The sequence below is a fragment of the Dendrobates tinctorius genome, unplaced genomic scaffold (assembly GCF_039654945.1).
Source record: "Dendrobates tinctorius isolate UK_male_01 unplaced genomic scaffold, ASM3965494v1 ptg000015l, whole genome shotgun sequence".
Lineage (NCBI taxonomy): Eukaryota > Metazoa > Chordata > Amphibia > Anura > Dendrobatidae > Dendrobates > Dendrobates tinctorius.
In genome coordinates this window covers 56081868-56105825 of record NW_027361683.1, presented here as the reverse complement: position 1 = coordinate 56105825, position 23958 = coordinate 56081868, and the positions used below count along the sequence as shown (strand labels likewise).

General features: G+C 44.8%; 1 protein-coding gene across 5 annotated transcripts in view; it reads right to left on the bottom strand.

The window, feature by feature from the left end:
* Positions 1-23958, bottom strand: part of EYA3 (EYA transcriptional coactivator and phosphatase 3) — a 471672-nt gene that overhangs the window by 213958 nt on the left and 233756 nt on the right. For all 5 annotated transcript variants that reach the window (XM_073564579.1, XM_073564578.1, XM_073564576.1 and 2 more), the window contains one exon: positions 18150-18232. In XM_073564579.1, the coding sequence (XP_073420680.1) occupies positions 18150-18232 (83 nt within the window). The remainder of the gene's footprint in view (positions 1-18149; positions 18233-23958) is intronic.

Below are 23958 nucleotides of genomic sequence, written 5' to 3'. Positions count from 1 at the left end.
GATCACATATGAAAGAGATGCAACAACACCACCTAAACGGAAATCACTTCAAGGGTTCTTAGGGGAACACAATACATCTCACCAATATGGTGAAATATATATAAAGGGAGCGGAGAGAAAGACTAAAGCCCCCCTCACTAATATCAATAATGTTGGACAATGTAAGATACCAATATGGAAAGGATATATACAAACGTACAATGCAAATCCTAGTAATTGGTGACAAAAATAGTGATTTAGGCTTATAAAACAATCCTATCAGTGGATTGAAAATTGGGAGACAAAAAAGAAGGAATTCAAATGAAACAGTTGAAATTAATTTGCTCATTAAGGCCTTTAGGTGTTACCGTATCCAAATAGAAGATCCACTTAGCCTCACATTGTAACAACAACTGATCCCAGTTGCCGCCTCTGTGGTTTTCATTTGAATTCCTTCTTTTTTGTCGCCCAACTACTTGCACCAGTGACCCATTTCCGTCACAGCTCCTTCAGTCCCTTTCCCCTGCTGTCACCCCTCACCTAACTAAAATATTTAACCTCTCTCTCTCTTCTGGTATTTTTCCCTTCTCATTTAAGCATGCCATCATACATCCACTACTTAAAAAACCATCCCTTGACCAAAACTGTGCCGCTAACTATAGACCTGTCTCTAATCTTCCCTTCATCTCTAAACTCCTGGAACGCCTGGTCCACTCCCGTCTTATCCGCTATCTCTCAGAAAACTCTCTTCTCGACCCTCTCCAATCCGGTTTCCGCTCTTTACACTCCACTGAAACTGCCCTCACTAAAGTCTCTAATGATCTGCTAACAGCTAAATCAAATGGTCACTACTCCATGCTAATTCTCTTGGATCTCTCTGCAGCATTCGACACTGTGGATCATCAGCTCCTCCTCACTATGCTCCGTTCCATTGGCCTCAAGGATACCGTTCTCTCCTGGTTCTCCTCCTATCTCTCCGACCGCTCCTTTACTGTATCTTTTGCCAGTTCCTCCTCCTCTCATCTTCCCCTTACTGTTGGGGTCCCCCAAGGATCGGTTCTAGGTCCCCTCCTCTTCTCCTTGTACACTGCCCCTATTGGTCAAACAATCAGTAGATTTGATTTCCAGTACCATCTCTATGCTGATGACACCCAATTATACGCTTCTTGTCCTGACATCACGCCAGCCTTTCTAGAAAACACCGGCGATTGTCTAAACGCTGTGTCTAATATCATGTCCTCACTATATCTGAAACTGAACCTGTCAAAGACTGAACTCCTGGTGTTTCCTCCCTCTACTAATGTACCTATACCCGACATTGCCATTTCTGTGTGTGGTTCCACTATTACTCCCCAGCAACAGGCCCGCTGTCTTGGGGTCATACTTGATTCCGAGCTTTCCTTTGCCCCCCACATTCGATCACTGGCTCGCTCTTGTCATCTGCACCTCAAAAACATTTCTAGAATTCGACCTTTTCTTACCTTTGACTCTGCAAAAACTCTTACTGTTTCTCTTATTCATTCTCGTCTCGACTATTGTAACTCTCTTCTAATCGGTCTCCCTCTTACCAAACTCTCCCCCCTCCAATCTGTCTTGAATGCTGCAGCCAGGATCATATTCCTCACCAATCGTTACACCGATGCCTCTACCTTGTGCCAGTCATTACACTGGCTACCCATCCACTCCAGAATTCAGTATAAACTTATTACCCTCACTCACAAAGCTCTTCATGGCTCAGCACCACCCTACATCTCCTCCCTTGTTTCAGTATACCACCCTACCCGCGCCCTCCGTTCTGCTGATGACCTGAGATTAGCATCCTCAATAGTCAGAACCTCCCACTCCCGTCTCCAAGACTTTACACGTGCCGCGCCAATTCTTTGGAATGCACTTCCCAGGTCAATACGATTAGTCCCCAATCCCCACAATTTTAAGCGTGTCCTGAAAACGCATTTATTCAGACTGGCCTACCACCCCAACACATTAACCTAATCTATCCCTGTGTGGCAGAGCCAAAAGTTTTACCATAACCAGGTTCCCCGTATCATGTTCCCACATGCTTTATGCCTCCATTAGCCCTCTGTGTCTGTACTGTTACACACTTAACATTATGACTGGTCCATACAATCAGGGTAACTGTTACCACCCACCTTTCGTGTCTCCCTCTTTCCTCATAGACTGTAAGCTTGCGAGCAGGGCCCTCTTTCCTCTTGGTATTTGTTATAATCTACTGTATGTGATTATTGTTATGCTGTAATGTCTATTGTCTGTACAAATCCCCTCTGAAATGTAAAGTGCTGCGGAATATGTCGGCGCTATAAAAATAAAATTTATTATTATTTATTATTATTATAGCAGAGATGATGGCTCACCTAAGGGAGCAAGACATCCTAATAATCACTTACTTGGACGATTTCTTAATAGCAGGCAACTTGGCCCAAAACTGCAGAGAAACAGGGTAATGAATTGAACACCCTACAGAACCTCGGCTGGCTTCTAAACCTCAAAAAATTAAGGCCGGAGACCAGCAGAGTATGATGTCACTACCTCTCGTCCTGCACCGCGTTACCCCCAGGGAGTGCGCACCGCACATGAGCAGACTCGGGGACCCAGAATGAGTTTCCAATTTACGGGGGGGGGGGGGGGGGGGGCGGCCATCTTGCCATCGCAATGTACTCCGACACCGCTAACTGCATCCGTCCGGATCTCTGGCAGCCCCAGTCTCCTTTCAGGAGCGGCGGCCCCATCCTCTCCTCCCCCCCCCCCGCGGACACATCGGGAACCACACCAGCCGTGACAGGGGCCTCCCCGCTGCCAGTATCTGGACAAGACGGCCCCAGATCTTCTTTTCCGTTCAGGTACCACAACCTGGAGATCACCCGTCAGGGACAGGAACTCAACTGGGGCGGAGGAGAGGTACCGCCCTTATTATCTGTAGGTTCCTGTCCCTGCAGGGCGGGTCCCCTCTCTCCGTGGTGCTGTCATGGAGGATAGACAAAGGATATATAACAAAATATTGAGATGACCTTTTGTTAATGACCAAATACTTCTTTCCACCATAACTTGAAAAATAAATCTTGCCAAATCAGACAGTGTGATTTTCTGGATTTGTTTTCTCATTTTGACTCTCAGTTGTCTACCTATGATGTCAATTACAGGCCTCTCATCTTTTTAAGTGGGGGAACTTGCACAATTGGTGGCTGACTAAATACTTTTCTTCCCCACTGTATATGTTGACTTGAATTTAAGCATTTCTTTCTGGCTGGTCAAGAAAACAGACTTTTGTTGGTGTAAGCCTGTAATATTGTCTTGCAAACTGATATTTGACATAGTGTTTTCTAGTCCTTGATGACTTTTGATGTATACTGATATGCTGATTATGCTTTGTGTAGGCCAGATAGTTGATGACTTCAAAAACAGAGGAAAAAAAAACTATGCAAGTAGTTTAAATAATCAAGTAATGCTACTTGTTCTCATCTCCATTCTTACCCTTTATGTAAATACTGAATTAAGGACACTCAAATAGAAAAATAGGTTACATGCCTCTTTATAGAGAGACAGAGAGAGACCGCTAGTGATTCTGCCAAGACATCCAAATATTCAGGGGACCCTACAGGACTGCTGCCAATACATCATGGCTCCACCACAAGGTACACAGATCTATCATTCTACAGTAAACAACTTAATTTCATGTGTAAAACTGACTGGGAAAAAAGCAAATAAAAAATTGATGCTTGTTTTAACTCCTTAAGGACTGACCTATTTTGGGCAATCAGTAAAAATACAGCAAGAAAGGGGCAGCAGTGAGACCTGGGCATATAAACACCGCTGCCCCTTTTTTAGCTGCATTAATTCTTGAATTTCTGGAGGATTTTTATTCCTCTTTTTGTGGCATTACTTTTACCTTCAGGAAAAAAAAAAGTTTTTTTCACTATTGTATTCAAAGAGCCATAACCTTTTTTATTATTTCCTTTGACATAACCAAATGAAAACTGATTTTGCAGGATGAGTTGCGTTGTTTAGATTACTGAAACTATTTTGAGGTACATATTTTATTAACCAATTGACTTATGAGAAAAAAAAAGAAAAAACATCAATCCTGTATATTTTTCCACCGTGCTACACAAACACTGTTCTATTCATTAGAAGAGAAGGAAGATCCGGCACTGAAGACTTGATAAAATCAACGGAAAAACTTTATTCACATATTTTCATAATAAAACCAGAAAGGTGAAGAAGACCCCCTCGCCTCACAACAGGTTCTATTCATTCACTGTTCTAACTGCTCAAAAAAATAAAAGGAACACAGATACCACATCGTAGATATTACTGAATGAAATATCGTAGCTGCAAATATTTATTCATTACACAGTGGCATGCCTTGAGAACAAGAAAACATAAAAATGATCAATGTAAAAATTAATATCCCATGGAGGTCTGGATTTTGAAGGATACTCAAAGTGGAAAATCAAATTATAGGCTGATCCAACTTCAGTGGAATGCCTCATGACAAGGAAAATCTGATGCTCAGGAGTGTGTGTGGACTCCACGTGCCTGTTTGACCTCCCTACGACACCTGGGCATGCTTCTGATGAGTCGGTGAATGTTGGCATGAGGGATCTCCCCCAGACCAGGACTAAAGCATCCGCCAACTTCTGGACAGACTGTGGTGCAACGTGACGTTGTTGGATGGAACGAGACATGATGTCCCAGATGTGTTCAATCGGATTCAGGTCAGGGGAACGGCGGGCTAGTCCATAGCTTCAATGCCTTCATCTTGCAGGGACTGCTGACACACTTCAGCAACATGAGGTCCGGCATTGTCCTGCATTAGGAGGAACCCTGGGCCAACTGCACCAACTTATGGTCTCAAACAGGCTTTCATAGCATCCCATATCATATTAAGCGATACCTCACCAGTACCATTTTCACAAAAATAATGTTTGAGGGCAAGCGAGATCGGCTCTATGTCTACAATCTGTAACCATAAAGGGTTGAATGACCACAAACTACGAGAAAGATTCAAACCCGGTAGGAGGTTAAGACTAGTTAGTATGGGAGAGTGATCAGATAGTACTCTGGGTAAGTATGCAATTTTGTCCATCATGTGCAATATTTCTTCCGAACCCAGGACCAAGTCTATTCTAGATAGAGTATTATGCGTTTTAGAATAGCACGAGAACTGCTTAGACTTAGTATATTTAATTCTCCACAGATCTAACAATGAGAGCTCCGCCACCATCTCCCCAAATCTAGAAATAGGGTGATGTAGGCTTGCATCCACATTGTGCTTATCCAGATATGGGTGAATGATGTTATTAAAATCCCCCATGCACATCACAGGAACCCCAGGGGTCCTTCCAATAATACCAGCTATAATATTCATGACAGTATTATTGAAAGGGGGAGGAATATATACTATTATCAATAACAATTCCGTATTAAAAACTTTACAGTGAATACATACCTATCTACCGTCTTGATCTATTGTAGATGCAATCAATATAAAAGGGATAGACCTATGGACCAAAATACTGACTCCTCTAGAATAACCCGAATATGTTGAGTGATATCCACAGCTCATCCATGTACGAGTCAAGAATGATATTTTATCTTGTTCCAGATGAGTCTCCTGTAGGCACACTATTGCAGGAAAATGGGGTCTAATATAATCCATAACTGCCGCCCTTTAAGTAGCATCCCCCACAGCGAACATTCCATGAAAGAAAGTTGACTTTACCCATCATTACAGTGAGACATATAAATGGTATAAACAAATATGACTATCAGGTGGAACCCACCTGTTCTGGCATCTGAGAGCAGCACTAAGATCAGTAGCAAATAAAAATTATGAAAAAGAAAAACCCCAGTTAGAACAGCCACTACCATACCCATTCCAACCCTTACCCACCCTACAAACTGCAACCGCAACATGACAAAAAAGTCCATGTAAGAGCATCAGTCCATCCTGAAGCCGCAGAATGGAGCCAAGCCTACAGCTCTGAAAAGAGAAAATGAAGCAATATGAAATTTAAAGAGATCCACCGGGACCGAAAAATGGATATCAAAGTGGACAGTCCACTGGGCCATAGTGGTTATTTTATAGTGACAATGGCCGAACTAATGATCCTAGATGACATATGCCATAACATATTTCAGCGTCGCTGGTCTTGTCTAAGCCGTTGCTGATTCGTGTCCAGCCAATGTGAAGCATCTTTAGGATTTTCAAAAAAGAATGTTTCATTCCAAGCTACCACTCTGAGCCTAGCTGGATACAGCATAGAGTATGAAACTTGGAGGTTCCTCAGGCGCCTTTTCACATCCGTAAATTGAGCTCTCCTTTTGGATATTTCAACAGCGTAATCAGGAAAAAATGATATTCTGTGGCCATCTACCATTATAGAATCTTTATTTCTGGCCACCCTCTGGATGACATCCCAGTCTTTGTAGTTGAGTAATTTCATAAAAATTGGCATTGGGGGAGCTCCCGGCGCAAGAGGTCTGGTAGGAACCCTATGGGCTCGTTCCACAGCATAAAGTGGGGACAGGACCTCAGCACCAAAAATTTGGTGAATCCATTTCTCAAAGAATTCAGTCGGATTAGTTCCTTTTGTGTTCTCCGGCACTCCAATAACTCTTACATTATTTCTTCTTGGTCTGTTTTCCAAGTCATTAACTTTGTTAAATAGAGCTGACAGCTGCTGCCCATGTCTGCGGGAAACTTGCGATATCTGTGGCATTTTATCTTCAAGGTCACTAATCCTCCCTTCTGATGCTGCCATGCAATCATTAACTTTCTGGAGGCCCTGCCTTATGCCAGAGATTTCCTCTTTAATTTGACCTATTTGAGTACTGATGGAAGACATGGCAGTGCCATAATGATTTACAGCAGTTAGGATGTCCTTCAGTGTAGGCTCTGTACTCTGTTGGAATGTGGCCGAGATTGCAGAATTGTCCTGTGTACAGGAATGTGGTGGATGGGAGCTAGCACTACTCCCCCCCATTCTCTCTAATGGCATCTTGGGAGTTAACCTGTGTGGAGTCAGATTTCTCTTGCAGCTGTTTAAATAGGGCCTGGAAGCTCTTCTCTGATCCCCTGGCGTACTCTGCCAGCCTCTCCGCTGCATGTAAGGCTGCAGCCCTGCCTGCTTGGGTACCTGTAGTAGACGCTGCAACGCCATCTTGAAAGGCTTTTGGTTTTCCCGCCGCTGCCACCTTTGACTTTTTATTCGCTCCCCCGACCATAAAACCGCCTTCTGTGGGCACAGATGCGAGCAGGATAATCTTTGGAGGTAATGAGGCTGTAAATCAACTCCATTATGGCCCAGCAGAGTTCAGGATAAGCTATAGGTCCCCGAGCGCTCCCTCCCTGCGTCTGCTCACATCCTCAACCAGGCCACGCCCCCCCAGTGAAAAATTTATGAATAATATTTGCAGAGCTTTTACGGAATCGATGAAGAATTTGGGAAGGGTTAATAACGATGCAGGAAATTCTGAAGCTATGTCTGCGACTAATGACGGGAATAAAGTATCTGAATCTTTTATCAAAAAATTATTTAAAGAAACAGTATCTTACATGGCTGAAGATAAGAAATTTAAAATTAAATCTGTTAAGGCTTCCGACACTTTTCATCAGGATAGTAAGATACAAGAATACCCACAAAAAGGTTCTGCACTTCAATGATGTCCAAAGCTCTTCTTCATTACTTGAATCTTTGGAGAAATTTAGGAAGGATATTGACTGTTTTAGAAACTCTTTGGCCAATCATGAAGACTTCAAAAGGAAAAACAATATTAAAATTAGGGGAATCCCAGAGAAGATCCAGCCCTTTCAATTAAGAGATTATATTCTAACAATGCCATCTCATTTAATGCTCTCTTTTAAAAAAGAAAACGTGATGGAGAGAATATTCATAACCCGCAGGCCACCATCTCTCCCAAAGAATGTAGCAAGGGACGTCATCGTTTCGTTCTACCCTAACTGGATAAAAAACGCTCTCCTCGGACTGACAAAAGATCAAGAATTCCTGTCTTCTCAGTACAACAGCCTAATCTTCTTTAAAGACCTTTCAAAAGATACTCTAGTAAAGCGAAAATCTTTTTACAAACAACACGTGAGCTTCTTCGTGCTGGAATTTCTTACAATTGGACTCAGGCGTCATCTCTTCAGGTCAAATTTGCTTCAAAAATTATACTTATCTCATCACCTGAGGAAAGAATTAACTTTCTAAAACATGGATTTTTATGATAACTCACCGCAAAATCCTTTTCTCCGAGACGCTCATTGGAGGACACAAGTACTGTGGGTGTATGCTACTGCCGCCTGGAGGCTGACACTAAGTGAAAAAAAAGAGGTTAGCTCCTCCTCCGCCGCATACACCCTCGCCCCGATTGCGGGCGGAAACCAGTTTGGTGCAAAAGCAGTAGGAGATCAAACAAAAATCAGACAACATCAACCTTAATGCAGGTAACAACATGTCTAGAAAATAACCACCCTAACCTCATACAGCGAGCATATTAAATTAACAGAAGACAACTTGATTTTATGGTGAGTTATCACAAAAATCCATGTTTCTCCTTCGCCTCATTTGGGGGACACAGGTACTGTGGGACATACTAAAGCAGTCCCTGGGTGGGAAGTTGACTCATCGATTCAAGCTACATGCACCTCCTGTCTAAAGGTGCGCCACCGCTGCTTGGAGAATCCTTCTACCCAGGTTCGCATCCGCCGAAGCCTGGGTATGGATATTGTAATGTTTAGTAAACGTGTGCAGGCTGGACCAGGTTGCTGCCTTGCAAAACTGTTCCGCTGAAGCCTGGTGCCGAAGCGCCCACTGCCCGAGTAGTGTGCTCTGATCCCTGCTGGAATCGGCGCGCCTCTGATGCGGTAGGGACTCCTGAATAACCAAACGAATCCATCTGGCTATGGTCGATTTTGAGGCGAGTCCCTTCCTGCGACCTTCAGGGAGCACAAACAGCGAGTCTGACGGACGAAGGTGCCGTCCGCGACACGCACCTCCTGAGTGCTCTCACCGGAGGTTTCGTGCAGGTAAGTACAGGGAGACTAGGTCACAGATGTACGGAGGACTCAGGTTGTGGATGGCTTTGTATGTCATGGTTAGGGTTTTGAACTGGAGTCTTTGGGTAACGGGGAGCCAGTGCAGGGATTGACAGAGGGGAGAGACCAGGGAATAGCGGGGGGACAGGTGGATTAGTCGGGCAGCAGAGTTAAGAATAGATTGGAGGGGTGCGAGTGTTAGTGGGGAGTCCAGAGAGCAGGAGGTTGCAATAGTCAAGGCGGGAGATGATGGGGGCATGGACTAGGGTTTTTGCAGATTCTTGGTTGAGGAATGTATGGATCCGTGAAATAGATATCCTGTAGCGGCTCGAATGGAGCTTCCTGCAGAACACTTAAGACCAGGTTAAGGTCCCAGGCGTCCATAGGTGCCTTATAGGGAGGCACCAAGTGGGAGAGCCCCTAGATGAAAGTCTTTACCTGCAAGTTGGTAGCAATCTTGCGCTGAAAAAGGACGGATAAAGCCGATATCTGTCTCCTGAGAGAACTGGGGGCCAAGCCTGAGTCTAGGCCAGACTGGCGAAAAGCCAAGATATTAGGGATGGAGAATCTCAGTGGCGAATGACCATGGCCTCGACACATGCAAAGAAAACCTTCCAGGTGTGGTGGTAAATTCGTGCTGAGGCAGGCTTCCAGGCGCTAACCATCGTAGCAACCACTTTGCGCACGAACCCCGCATGCGTCAGAATCCAAGATTCAACGTCCAAGCCGTAAAACACAGGGCCCCTGAGTTTGAGTGGCAGATCGACCCTTGAGAAAGTAGATCTGGGCGCTCTGGCAGTCGCCATGGCACGTCGACGAGCAGCTGCACTAGATCTGCGTACCACGCCCGACGAGGCCAGTCTGGGGCCAGCAGAATCACTGGCACCCCTTCTGCCTTGATCTTCTTGATGACCTTCGGAAGTAGTGGCAGCGGGGGGGAATAGGTATGGGAGGCGAAACTGATTCCATGGCAGAACCAGCGCATCCACGGCAATTGCCTGCGGGTCCCTGGACACAGCGACAAATACGGACACCTTGGCGTTCACCCTGGAGGCCATCAGATCCACATCCGGTGTTCCCCACCGTTGCCAAATCTGCTGAAAGACCTCTGGGTGTAGTGACCATTCCTCGGATGCAAGCCCCTGCTGGCTGAGGAAGTCTGCCGCCCAGTTCTCTTCCCCCGGGATGTGGACTGCAGATATCTGCGAGCGGTTCCTCTCGGCCCAGCGAAGCACGTGCCCTACCTCACGCATGGTTGCCCTGCTGCGGGTGCCCCCTTGGTGATTTATGTAAGCCACCGCCATGGCGTTGTCTGACTGAATCCAGACGGTGCGGCCTGCTAGAAGGTGATGAAACCGTTGTAGAGTCAGCTGGATCGCCCATATCTCCAACAAGTTGATTGGGAGGCGTGCCTCCTGCGGCGACCACCGTCCCTGGGTCGTGTGGTGGCGAAAAACCGCTCCCCAGCCGAGAAGGCTGGCGTCGGTTGTGACCACCAGCCACTGCTCCAGGGGAAAGGGTTTCCCCTGAAGAAGGGAGGAACTGATTATCCACCACTCTAGTGACTGCCTGACCTGAGAGGACAACTGGCACCGGTGATCGAGCGTGAATGGGTTCTTGTCCCAGGCTGACAAGAGGGCGTGCTGCGGGGGGGGAGGGGGAGAGATGGAACTGGGCGAACGAGATCGCTTCCATCGCTGTCACCATTTTTCCTAGAATCCTCATGCAGAAACGGATGGTGTGGGGGACTGGTTGGCGCAGTACCCGCACTCCCTGCCGGAGGGCTAGGGCCTTGTCTTGAGGGAGAATTACCAACTCTCGGCAATTGTCGAAGGTCATCCCTAAAAAGGAAATTCTCTGAACTGGAACAAGGGATGACTTCTTTACACTGACCAACCACCCTAAGCGGGCAAGAGTATCTAGCTTAATGCTGACACTTTCCTTGCATGCCCACCTTGAAGGGCCCTTGAACAAGAGGTCATCTAAGTAGGGGAAAACGACTATGCCCCGGGAGTGCAGGATGGCCATGGGAACTGCCATGACCTTTGTGAACACTCTGGCGGCAGTGGCTAGCCCGAAGGGCAGCGCTGCAAACTGAAAATGTAGACCGTTGATGACGAAGCGTAGAAACCTTTGATGCGGAGGGAAAATGGAGATATGTAGATAGGCTTCCTGGATATCGATAGAGGCCAAGTACTCTCCCTGCCCCATTGCCGATATGACTGAACGGAGAGACTCCATCCGGAAAAGTTTGATCCTGATAAATTTGTTCAGGAACTTTAGATCCAAAACGGGCCTAACAGTCCCAACCTTTTTTGGGGACTACAAACAGATTGGATTAGAAGCCCTGCGTCTTCTCGTTTTCCAGTACCGGAATGATAACTCCGTTGTGGCTGAGCGAATCGATGGCTTCTAGTAGAGCCTTTGCCCGGGTATCCACTTTGGGAAGAAGGGAAAGAAAAAATCGTCTTGGGGGGTACCTGACAAATTCTATCTTGTACCCTGTGGACACCAGCTCTCACCCCCATGTGTCGTGTGCGGCATTGAGCCAGGCATGGTGAAACCGGAGTAGGCAGTCGCCTACCTTGCTGGTGCCGCCTGACCAATGCCCCGAGTCATTTGGTTGAAGATCTTTGAGACCTGGATACCCTCGACCTGGACTGGTTAGCACGCATCCTCCCCAATGGGTTGGCTCTATATGAGACCTGTTGGTCCCTATTCTGGTTGGGGCGCCCTGATGCGGCGGAATTAGCCACTGTCGTCCACCCGGGGTTGCGAAAGGCCCGAAAATGCGACTGAAACTGGTGACAAAACGGCGGTTTGACCTTTTGTTGAGGAAGAAAACCGCTCTTGCCTCCTGTGGAGTCAGATGAGCTGATCTAACTCCTCACCGAACAGGCGGCCACACTGGTATGGTAGCGCTGTCAAGGACTTTGAGGCTGAACCGGCCCGCCATGTCCTTAACGATAGCACTCTCCTAATGTAGATTGCATTTGCGGCTGCAAGTGCCGCGCAGTTGGCCGCATCTAAAGATGCATTAATCAAGTAGTCCCCCCCATGGCTATCTGATTTGTGACTTCTGATACTTCCACTGGTAGGTCTATGTAGGTAGGATTATGTATAGTAGGTCTATTGCAGGCAAGGCTCTATTCAAAGTTTCTGACCAAGAAATCATGGCCTTGGCTACCCACGCTGCTGCGAACGAGGGAGAGTGCTGATCCTGATGCATCAAACACTGAGCGAGCCAAGTTCTCTATGAGCCAAGCTCCTCTCAGGTGTGCTCCCCCACCCAGAGGAGCTTGCGTCCGTTAGAATCATATCGGATACTGGACTGTGCCATAATGTTCCTGCTGCTAGGTTTGTTTTGTCTAGCCACCATCTGAAAGAATTTTTGACTTTTAAGGAAAGATCCAGTCTTCCTTCTAAATGCCCTTTTAGCAATTTCTGTGCTGATAGGATCTCTGCTTGCAGTTGACGGGTATGAAATTGTGCCCATCTGACCGCTGGGATACAGGCTGTCAAGAGTGCCTAGTAAGAACATCGCCCCTCTCAGAGTCGTGTGAGGTTGGTCTATTGCTGCCAAGATCATATTCCTCACCTTTTCCACCTTGGCCTCTGGTAAAAGACAAATTTGCTGTTCCGAGTCCAGGATGAATCCTAAAAATGTTTGTCTTTTTAGGGGTTGTAGCCTTGACTTCTTGACATTTACCATTCAGTCTCTGTAGGGTATCTGTTACCCTTTCCACTTGTTCTGTGCAGTGACGTTCCAAGTTGCCCACAATTAGAAAATCGTCTAAGTAGGGTATTATAATTGTGTTGTGGATTCGGAGGAAGGCTGTCATCTCTGCTACTACCTTCATAAACACCCTTGGGGCTATGGATATGCCGAATGGAAGGGCTTTGAACTGAAAATGTCTGAGGTTGCCCTGAACGTAGAGAGCTACCCTTAAGTATTTCTGGTACTCTGGGTGGATCAGGATGTGGTAGTAGGCATCTTTTAAGTCGACTACGGCCATAAAGCAATTCTGATGTAACAGCTTTAAGGCCGAAGTGACTGACTCCATTTTGAAGGTCTGGTTTTCTATCCATTGGTTGAGGTCTCTGAGATTTATAATCGTTCTGAATGAATGATCCGGTTTTCTTATTAGGAAGAGGTGTGAGTAAAAACCCCTTCTTTCCAGTTCGCTTGGAAACTTGATCAGAACATGTTTGTCCAGCAGACTCAGGATCTCTGCTTCTAGGGCTGACTGCTCTTCTAACCCTTTCCTGACGGGGGGTCACCACAAACGATGCTCTCGGCCATTGAAAAAAAGGAAATTTTAGGCCTCTTTTTATGATGTTTAAAATCCAAGTGTTGGAAGATATATCTTCCCAGGCCTGATGAAAGAGCATCAGTCTCCCCCTACAGGGATACCGGCGTCATTGTGGGGACTTCTTTGCGGATGAAGCGGCTCCCCCAAACATGAATCCGGACTCTTTCTTTTGTCCTCCCATCTTTTCCGATTCCCCGGAGGACGGCCTCTATTGAATTTTCCCCTCTGAAAGGGCGGTCTTCTTTGATCTTCCATAAATCTGGGGAAGCCCTTCTTCCTATCCCCTGCTTTTTCAAGGCTGTCGTCTAAATTTTTTCCAAAAAGAAATTGTCCATCACATGGAAGAGAGCATAACTTAGCTTTTGATTGTAAGTCTCCCGGACAGCCTTTAAGCCATAAAGCATGCCTTGCAGCATTTGATAACCCCGCTGCCCTCGCCATCAACCTCATGGAATCGGCAGAGGTGTCGGCCAAAAAGGAGGCTGCTCCATGTAGAAGATACATTTCTCCTAAAAAATTTTTCCCTTGACACCTTGGATGCGAGTTTTTCCTCCAGCTGCTGTAACCAGATCATTAAGGACCGGGCTGTGCAGGTGCCGGCTTCTGCGACGGGGGCAGAGACAATTGAGACAATGAATGCTCCTGCTGAGACTCCATTGTAGCACCTGGCTGTCCTGCTCCTTGCTCTCCTTTTGTAGGTGCCTCCGGTGAGTGCTCGGTGAGTGGTCGGTACCACTCCCCCCTGCGACCGCCGGCTGTTTTCCTTCTTCTGTGGCCGGCGCCGCACCAGGCGCCATGTTGCCGTCGCGTCTGTGACGTCAGCCGTCGCGCTCCCAGGGTGCACGGCGCCGCCGACGTCAGACGCCGGAAACCGCCCCCGGCTTCCCCTGTCGCTCAGGGAGAAGGACTGGGTGCGCGCAGGGGGAGGGAGGCACGGAGGAGAACCCCGCTGCTGAGGTTGCCATACTGCACCCGCACGAACCCGGGGCCTGCAGGAGAAACCCCGGGGACTGTGCTTCCAGGCCACCGACAGCCGGCGCTGCAGGTAAGCTGACCTGATCTTCCCGTGCCGGGACGGCCCTGGGTCCATCTTCATCCATGACGGGCACCGCCGCTGTCAGACTGGGATCCCGTTCCAGGACAGGAACCCAACTGAAGCGGGGGAGAGGTGCCGCCCCTTATGTTTCAGTAGGTTCCTGCCCTGGCAGGGCAGATCCCTCTCTCATGTGGTGCTGTCATGGGTGAAGGGAAAAAGATGGTTTTGTAAATTTTGTTGAAAAAAAAAAAGAGAAATCTCTGGTCAGATTTTAACCCTTATAACTTCCTAACAAAAAAAAAAATTTTGGTTCCAAAATTGTGCTGATGTAAAGTAGACATATGGGAAATGTTATTTATTAAGTATTTTGTGTGACATCTCTCTGATTTAACGGCATAAAAATTAAACATTTCAAAATTGCAAACTATTAGAAATGTTCGCCATATTTCTGTTTTTTCATAAATAAGCGCAAGTTATATCGAAGAAATTTTACCAGTAACATGAAGTATAATATGTCACCAAAAAAAAACAATCTCAGAATCAGTGGGATCCGTTGAAGCGTTACAGAGTTATAACAACATAAAGTGACAGTGGTCAGATTTCAAAATTAAGGCCTGATCATTAACCTACAAAGTGGCTTGGTCCTTAAGGGGTTAATGATAGACTTTTTTTTTATATTTTTACAATTTATTTAATTCTTACTTTTACACTTTTGTCCCACTATGGGACACTCATTTTGTGCAGGCTGATCACTTCTATAGCATGCAGATCTGCATGCTATAGAAGCGGTCAGCGCTGCAGCTTCTATAACGAATAGACAGGAAGTTTTTCAGCTCTGGAGACCCGGATGTCATCATGATGACATCAGGTCTCCATGGCAGCGATCGGGACCCCGTGGCTTGCTGCAGGGTCTCCGATCCAAAGGCAGAGGGCTGTCAGCCCCTCTGCCAGCTCCGAAACGCTCTGATCAAGTTTGATCAGAGTCTTCCGGGGGTTAAAGTGCCAGGAGCAGTCCGTGACTGCTCCTGGCACTTATTGCTAGGTGTCAGCTGTGAGAATCAGCTGACACCCGGCTGCGGATCAGCCGCTTTCCCCCCGTGAGCGGGGCTTATCGCCTATGACGTACTATTCCGTCCATGGGCATTAAGTCCCAGGGAACATGGACGGAATAGTACGTCCAATGTCAGAAAGGGGTTAAGGTAAATATATTCACTTCAATATTCATTACCTTAATGAGCGGGGCCGCATGATCGTTCGGCCGGAAATGCGGATGGCGCCGGAACCAACGAGATGATGCAGTGAGGGCGCGCAGGAAGGCGAGTAGGATGTCTTCTGGAAGTCGGTGGCTACAGGTGTCACTGTGCGCGCTATAAGAGAAATGAATATTCATTTCTCTATAGCAGCGGGTACACTCTCAGCCACAGGCTCCGACCTCTGTGACCAGCTGTTTCGCCATTCCCCCTCCCTTGCCGGCCCTCTGGGACAATTGACATGTGTATAAGCAGAGGGGATTCTTTCAGCACAATAAAAAGTGCTGAAAAACTCAGCTTATAAACGAGTATATAGGGTAAGTTACAAAAATGAAATTTCAGAATTACATTTTTTTCGTCTCACATGTCCCAGACCTGTACCAAATAACGGTCCCAAGAAAACTAATTTTTCATACAAAAACACTTAACTCCAATTATATTAAATTGAAAAACGTATGGCTCTCAGAATATGGCGACTCAAAAGTGTATTATATAAAGCAATGAAGAAAATAAAAATATTCATACCAAACTACAGAATGCACTTAATATATTTTGAGCAGCCAAGCGAAACACTTAAAACACAAAAAAAGAAGCAGAATAGCTGTTTTGTTTATATCTCTTCACTTAAAATGAGTTCTGGTACGTGTCCACTGTCCACGATCGAGAGTTGCTGCGGGTTTGACGCTGCATATTTATGCCAGATGTTACAGCATAGTGGATGGGATTACAAGAAATTCCATGTCCACCATGCATCCACAGACGCCCGAGTAAACTGACATGAGGGCGCATCTCTCCAGATTGCAGCACGTCAATTTCATTTGTGGAAACGCTATTACTTTAATGGACCGTCGGCTTTTTAAGCTTGTTGTTACCTTCTCTCTGTTAGTGCCTGCCAAAAGCGGGGTGTCACTAGTTGGGGTAGTCGGCCCTTGAAATTCCGAAGACACAGGTGCTCTAATCCTGGTGAGCTAGAGGAAAGGTGAGACTAATTTGCACCATCTAGTGTACTTACTGGGACTGTACTCCATGTTAATGTCGGTTTGTAGTTCAATAAAGTATTTCCTCACTGTTTTACCCTCACCCTGTGTTGCCCGAGTAGTAGTGTGCTCACTGTAAAGGAGTGTGGGCATTCAGTGGGATGAGCCCTGGTCCATGCGGTCTTTCTAAAGACAGCCAGGCCAGTGGACTAGAGCACCTGTTGACCCTCATGACTCCACAATGACCATCGTCAGAGACCAGACTAGTCCGGCCCAGCTCTGCCACCGGCAGGGTCTATCTAGCACAGTTGTGGGCGACTGTCAGGTCTCTCCTTCACATGTATATAGGGAAAGATCTGTCAATCACCTGCAGTAGTGCTGGGAAAAGCAGGCTAGGTTGGGGGGAGGTGCTGTACTAGTCAAATCTCCAGTAATGGTCCCCTGCCGGAAGTTCAAAGTTAGTATACCTGGCAAATAAAGAGCTACAGAAATCCAACATAGAAGCTGCCTCTCTAGTGTTTACAGTAGTAACCATTACCAACTCCATACTGAACACAAAAGGCCATTTTTTTACTATAAATTTGTATTGTATTTTACATCTCTAATAAAAAGACAAATGCCAAAAAAGTACAAGACGAATATGTTCCATCAGTCCAATAATGTAAATTATAACAGACTTCAGAAGGTGGTCAGGTTTATCATTTAACTGGAACAAATCTGTCCTGATGCAAATAGTGGAACAATATCAATAAGAAATTGCAGATGCATTTAAATACTTTGAATTAACTGTGCATACTAAGGCCTGTTACACACTTCAGTTTTTTTACTTCAGTCAAAATCCGCAGTTTTGCAAAAAAAAAAAACGGATCCGCCATTTTTTTGGGCGGATCCATTTTTTTCCCATTTACTTGCATTGCGGCGGATTTTGACGGATCGTCATCCGTTGCATCTTTTTTTTTTTTTTTTTTTTTTGACGGTTCCGTCATAATTTTGGTGTCCGCTGTCTTGAGTGGACGGACAATGAAACTTTTTGTGTGTGCGCTAAAACAGCGGATAGCAACGGATCCGTCGCTGTCCGCCATGCGTTATAATGGACGCCTATGGGCGGCGTATCTGTAGCCAATCGTTACTTGACGGAATCTGCCAAGGGATGCGCCTTTTTATATTGAGCATGCCCGGAAGAATTTCCTTTCATGATTTTTAACCCCAAATCCTGTTCTGGCAGCTAAAATCTCTCTCTCGAGTCGTGTTGCTTTAAATTTCATGCACTAGCAACTAGAACGGATCCGTACAAAAAAAAAAAAAAAAAAAACGGATCCAGTAGCATCCGTTTGTCACAAAACAGAAACAGATCCGCTTTTTTCACACTCTGGCGGATTTTGACTGACGCCAGAAAACTGAAGTGTGAAAAAGGCCTAAGTAAGCCTAAGGAATATGCAACAGTAAACGTAGACCCATTGTTAGATAAATTATGGGGTTAAAATATGACAGCTAAGAAATAAAATTTTAAATCAGCTTTGTACAATGAAAAGTTACCTGGTTTGAGATGCTGGCATCTGCCGGAACCGCAAGATTTGCAACAGATGTGCTGGAAATAACATTTGCATTTGTAGTGATCGCTGAAAAAATTAAAATAAAATTTGTGAAAAATGAAATCTGTGTCACACACACACACACTGCTTATGCACATAGTTTAAAAGTTTCTTTTCTGGTACACCAACAATCAGAGTAGATTATTAGTACAGTAGTTGTATTACATTTTGCCTTGCAAAATGAACTTTTTTTCAGCTTTTTTTATGCAAATTTTTCAGCTGTGTTTTACAGTACCTGCAAAGTCTATGAGATTTGAGAAATCTCAGGCATACCACTATTTTTGGGGGGTCATCAGTATTGTGTGCTTTGGATGGTTTTTTGATCAATAGAGTATGTCTCTTCTTTCAGCGTATGACACTCTTCAACTTTTTCAAGAGGGTATGTTAATAGTGGGAGGTGACTGAAATCTAACCGTTCAACCAAGCCTGGATGCCTCTTAGTGGGTCTTCCCCTATTTCTTGGAAACCGAGACAAAGATTCATAAATAAACTAAAGTCACTACATTTAGTCGATCACTGGCGGATTTTTTTCCCTCTACAAAGGATTACACCTTTTCCCCTCCGCACCGCTCATATAATCGGTTAGATTACTTCTGTGAACAGACGAAAGCTTTCCACTTAATTAGATCATCTCACATAGAAGAGAACAATATCGGACCATGCACCTGTTTTCATGACTATTGAAATCACCACATTACCTTCTGTGGTAAGGGAAATTGAGAGATAGCATCACACGATATTTCAACGAAAACATCACTGAAGGTGTACTAACACCTTATATTTGGGAAGCTGATAAAGCTGTAATCAGCGGGGAACTTATTTCCATGGGCTCTTACATAAAAATAAAAAAAATAAAAAAAGAAGAGGGTAAAAGAGATTCAATCCCTTCTTCATCAAATTAATACAGAGGAACGTCTTCATAAAACAAATAGGTCGGGTGAATCTTTTCAGGATCTTGCCAATCTTAGACAAACTAAAAGATGTTTTAAACGGCCAAGACTTTTATGTACAGTAAACATAGATTCTACATGCATGGTAACAAAAGCGGCAAACTCACCTCTCAAATGATCAAAAAACAAAAGGAAAGGACATTTACAAAAAATATTCAAATTAAACCTAACAAAAGAGTGGTTGAATCCAGGCAGATTGCTGAGGCCTTCAGACAGTACTATAAAGGCTTTATATAACTTAGACCCCCCCCCCCCCAGAATCCATGAAGGACTGTGTGAGAGCGGCAGATAATATACAAGAATTCCTAGCTCAGCTTTCTCTCCCAACTATTCCCACTAGCGAATATGATCCTCTCGCTTCTCCAATCACATTTAACCCCTTAGCGACCGCCGATACGCCTTTTAACGGCGGTAATTAAGGGTACTAAAACCACAGTGCCGCTAATTCACGGCGCTGTGGAGAAAGTGAATAGCGCCCCCCAGTGTCGGATTTTCTGCGGGGTCTCAGCTGCCGGGGGTAGTCGAGACCCCAGAGAACATGAATCGGTCGGTTTTTACCGACCCCGCTTTTGCGATCGCTGTTATTAACCCTATAACGGCGACCGCAAAAAAAAAGCCGCGATTGTGCATTAAATTTCTCTTTCCCCAGATGTGATCGCACATCAGAGGAGAGAAAGAGGGTCCCCGATCCCCCCCCCAGTACCTCTCCGTGGTCCTCTGTCCCCTCCCGGTGTTCCTGCGTCCCGCCATCTTGGATCCGGAGAAAATGGCGGGCGCAGCGTAGTGCGCCCGCCGGGAATCTGCTGGCTCCGGCTGGCAGATTCCATTCATTCATTTTGATCACGATGATAAACTATCATCATGATCAAAATAAACAAAATAGTACATAATCCCCCCGTTTATCACCCCGTTAGTTAGGCCAACATAACGAAATAAAGAAAATACTTTTTTTTCAGTTTTCCATTAGGGTTAGGGTTGGACTAGGGTTAGGGCTCGGGTTAGAATTAGGGCGAACTAGGATTAGGGTTAGAATGAGGATTAGGGTTGGGATTAAGGTTAGGGTTAGGGGTGTGTTGGGGTTAGGGTTGGAGCAAGAATTGAGGGGTTTCCACCATTTACCAACTTTGGGGGTCTAAAAATTGGGTCTAAAAAAATCACTTTTGTGGAAATAAAAAAGACTTTATTTTCATGGCTCTGCGTTTATAAACTTCTGTGAAGCGCTTGGGGGTTCAAAGTGCTCACTACACATCTAGATAAGTTCCTTAATGGGTCTAGTTTCCAAAATGGGGTCACTTGTTGGAGGTTTCCACTGTTTAGGCCCATCAGGGGCTCTGCAAACACAACATGATGCCTGCAGACCATTCCATCAAAGTCTGCATTCCAAAATGGCACTCCATCCCTTCCAAGCTCTCCCATGCGCCCAAACAGTGGTTCCCCCCCACATAAGGGGTAACAGCGTACTCAGGACAAATCGCACAATAACTGTGGGGGTATGATTTCTCCTGTTACCCTTGTAAAATTAAAAATTTGGGGGCGAAAAGATCATTTTTGTGGTAAAAAATGGATTTCTTATTTTCACGGCTCTACGTTAAAAACTTCTGTGAAGCACTTGAAGTTTCAAAGTGCTCACCACACATCTAGATAAGTTCCTTAATGGGTCTAGTTTCCAAAATGGGGTCACTTGTTGGAGGTTTCCACTGTTTAGGCACATTAAGGGCTCTCCGAACGCAACATGGCACCCGATCTCAATTCCAGCCAATTCTGCGTTGGAAAAGTCAAACGGCGCTCCATCTCTTGCAGGCTCTGCCGTGTGCTGAAAAGTGGTTTACCCCCACATATGGGGTATTGGCGTAGTCAGAAGAAATTGTACAACAATTTTGTGGTTGATTTTCTCTTTTAACACTTGTGAAAATAAAAAAAAAATTGGTTCTGAAGTAAATTTTTTGCAAAAAAAGTTAAATGTTAATTTTTTCCTTCCACATTGCTTTAGTTCCTGTGAAGCACTTAAAGGGTTAATAAACTTCTTGAATGTGGTTTTGAGCACCTTGAGGGGTCTAGTTTTTAGAATGGTGCCACTTTTGGGTATTTTCTGTCATGTACACCCATCAAAATGACTTTAAATATGATGTGGTCCCTAAAAAAATGGTTTTGTAAATTTTGTTGTAAAAATGAGAAATCGCTGGTCAACTTTTAGCCCTTATAACTTCCTAACAAAAAAGAATTTTGCTTCCAAAATTGTGGTGATGTAAAGTAGACATGTGGGAAATGTTATTTATTAAGAAATTTTTGTGACATCTCTCTGATTTAAGGGCATAAAAATTTAAAGTTTTAAAATTGCAAAATTTTCACCATATTTCTGTTTTTTTTCATAAATAAACACAAGACTTATCGAAGAAATTTTACCACTAACATGAAGTACAATATGTCACGAAAAAACAATCTCAGAATCAGCGGGATCCATTAAAGCATTCCAGAGTTATAATCTCATAAAGGGACAGTGGTCAGAATTGTAAAAATTGACCTGGTCATTAAGCTGCAAACTGGCTCTGCTGCTAAGGGGTTAAAGAAATCGAAGATGCCTTGAGAGCTGTGCCTAATGGGAGAGCACCTGGCCCAGATGGCTTCCCAGATGGTTATTATAAGGGTGTGTGCACACGCTGAGGATTCTGCTGCGGATTGATCCGCGCGGATTTAGCAAAATCCGCAGGTTTTTTGACCTTTATCTGCAGATTTGCCCTGCGGTTTATCACCTCTACAATGGAGGAGATGGTAAACCGCAGCGGAATCCGCAGAAAGAATTGACATGTCAATTCTTTCTGCGGATTAGAAACCGCAGCAAATCCGCGTGGAAAAATCTGCACCGTCTGCACTGCGGTTTCCATTTCCCATAGGATATTACGGTACTGTACACCGCAGCAGAAACTGCTGCAGATCCGCAGGGCCAAAACCGCTGCGGATCCACAGCAGAATCCACAGCATGTGCACACACCCTAAGAAATTCTCTGGGGTCCTCCTTCCACACATGGTCTCCCTCTTCAATTCCTTCCTTATGGGAACACTGCCGCCTCGACAAGCCCGAGAGGCTTATATTGCCATTATTTCAAAGGAGGGGAAGGATGAAAGCCTCTGTAGCAATTATAGACCCATTTCGTTACTAAACAATGATATTAAACTGTGGGCAAAAATTTTAGCTTCTAAAATCAATGGGGTTTTGAGGAATCTGGTCCACCCTGACCAGGTGGGTTTTGTCCAGGGGAGAGAGGGGAAAGACAACGCTACTAAGGTCCTACATGCCATATACTATGCTAAGAATAAGAAGTTCCTTACAATCCTGTCAACAGATGCTGAAAAAGCGTTTGACATAATTAGCTGGAACTATATGATATGTACACTCCAAAAATTTGCCTTCCCTCCCCCTTTATAGATGCCATTATTACAATTTATGCAGATCCTACGGCCACAGTGGGAGTAAATGGAATTTTCTCAGATCCCTTTGAAATAAAAAAACAGAACTAGACAGGGAAGCCCACTTTCCCCTGCCCTGTTCGTTTTAGTAATGGAAACCCTCATACAGAAAATCAGACAAGATGTGTCCATAAAAGGTTTTTTGATAGGCCTAACAGAAATTAAAACAGCAGTCTTTGCGGATGATCTTCTTCTAACAGCAAACCCCGATATAGCATTCCCCAGGTTAGTAAACATATTCAATGAATTTGGAAGAGTCTCTAACTTCAAAATTAATTTAAGTAAATCAGAAGCCATGAATATCTCTGCGCCAAATGAAGTCATTACAGCACTCAAAAAAGACACCCAGTTTCAATGGGCTGCAGAGAAATTAAAATATCTAGGGATATTCTTAACAGACCCCTCCACCCTCTATAAATATAATTTCAAGGCCTTGTTGGAAAAGATACTAGTTTTACGTAAAAAATATGACCTGCCGTATGTATCCTGGATGTGTTGAGTTAATATTGTCAAATCTTATATTCTCCCCAAAATATATTATACCATGCAAATGGTCTCTATACCTCTCCCTGACTCTTTCTTCTGCTCACTCAACCAGCTTATTTCTAACTTTGTTTGGAAAGGCAAAAAGGCTAGACTCCCTCTAAAATTACATTTTATACCCAAAGGCTCTGGTGGCCTTGGCCTTATGGATTTTAAAACATAATCAGGCTATACATCTTGCTCGATGGATCACCTTGATTAAACAGAGATCTGACAGTCTTGGTAAAAATATAGAAATTGCCATGATGGGAAAAGATTTGGATTTATACCTATGGTCATCCATTATCCCCCCCCTCTTGGAAATGCAATGTAATAAGCCTAACTATTCTTTCGATCAGACGCAAACTAATTCCGAACTCCATCGCTCACTTTTTTTTTCTGGAGGATATCCAACTCAGAGTCCTCCCTTGGCTGACTAACCCTAAATACGTAGATGTTTATGGTCTGTGGGATGGACTCCCAAACATTCCCCATCTCCCATCTCCTGTGGGGTGATATACAATGTGTGGAGGGTTGGCCGAGAGATTCTACAAAGCGTCCTAAGGACTTCTTGCAGAAACAGCATGTCCATTTTATCTTAAAAAAATTTAAAGCAGACCTGAAGCATTCCCTGGAGTGGTTATGGCTGGAGCTTATAGTTAAGCTCAGTTCTCCTGTCTCCAAATTAGTGTCTAAACTATATGCTAATCTCATCAAGCCACCAGAGAACTTCAAACCTCTTTATATAACTTCTTGGGAATTGGAGTTAAAGATAACTATCTCACCAAGAAGTGAGCCAGGTGCTTACCAACTCTC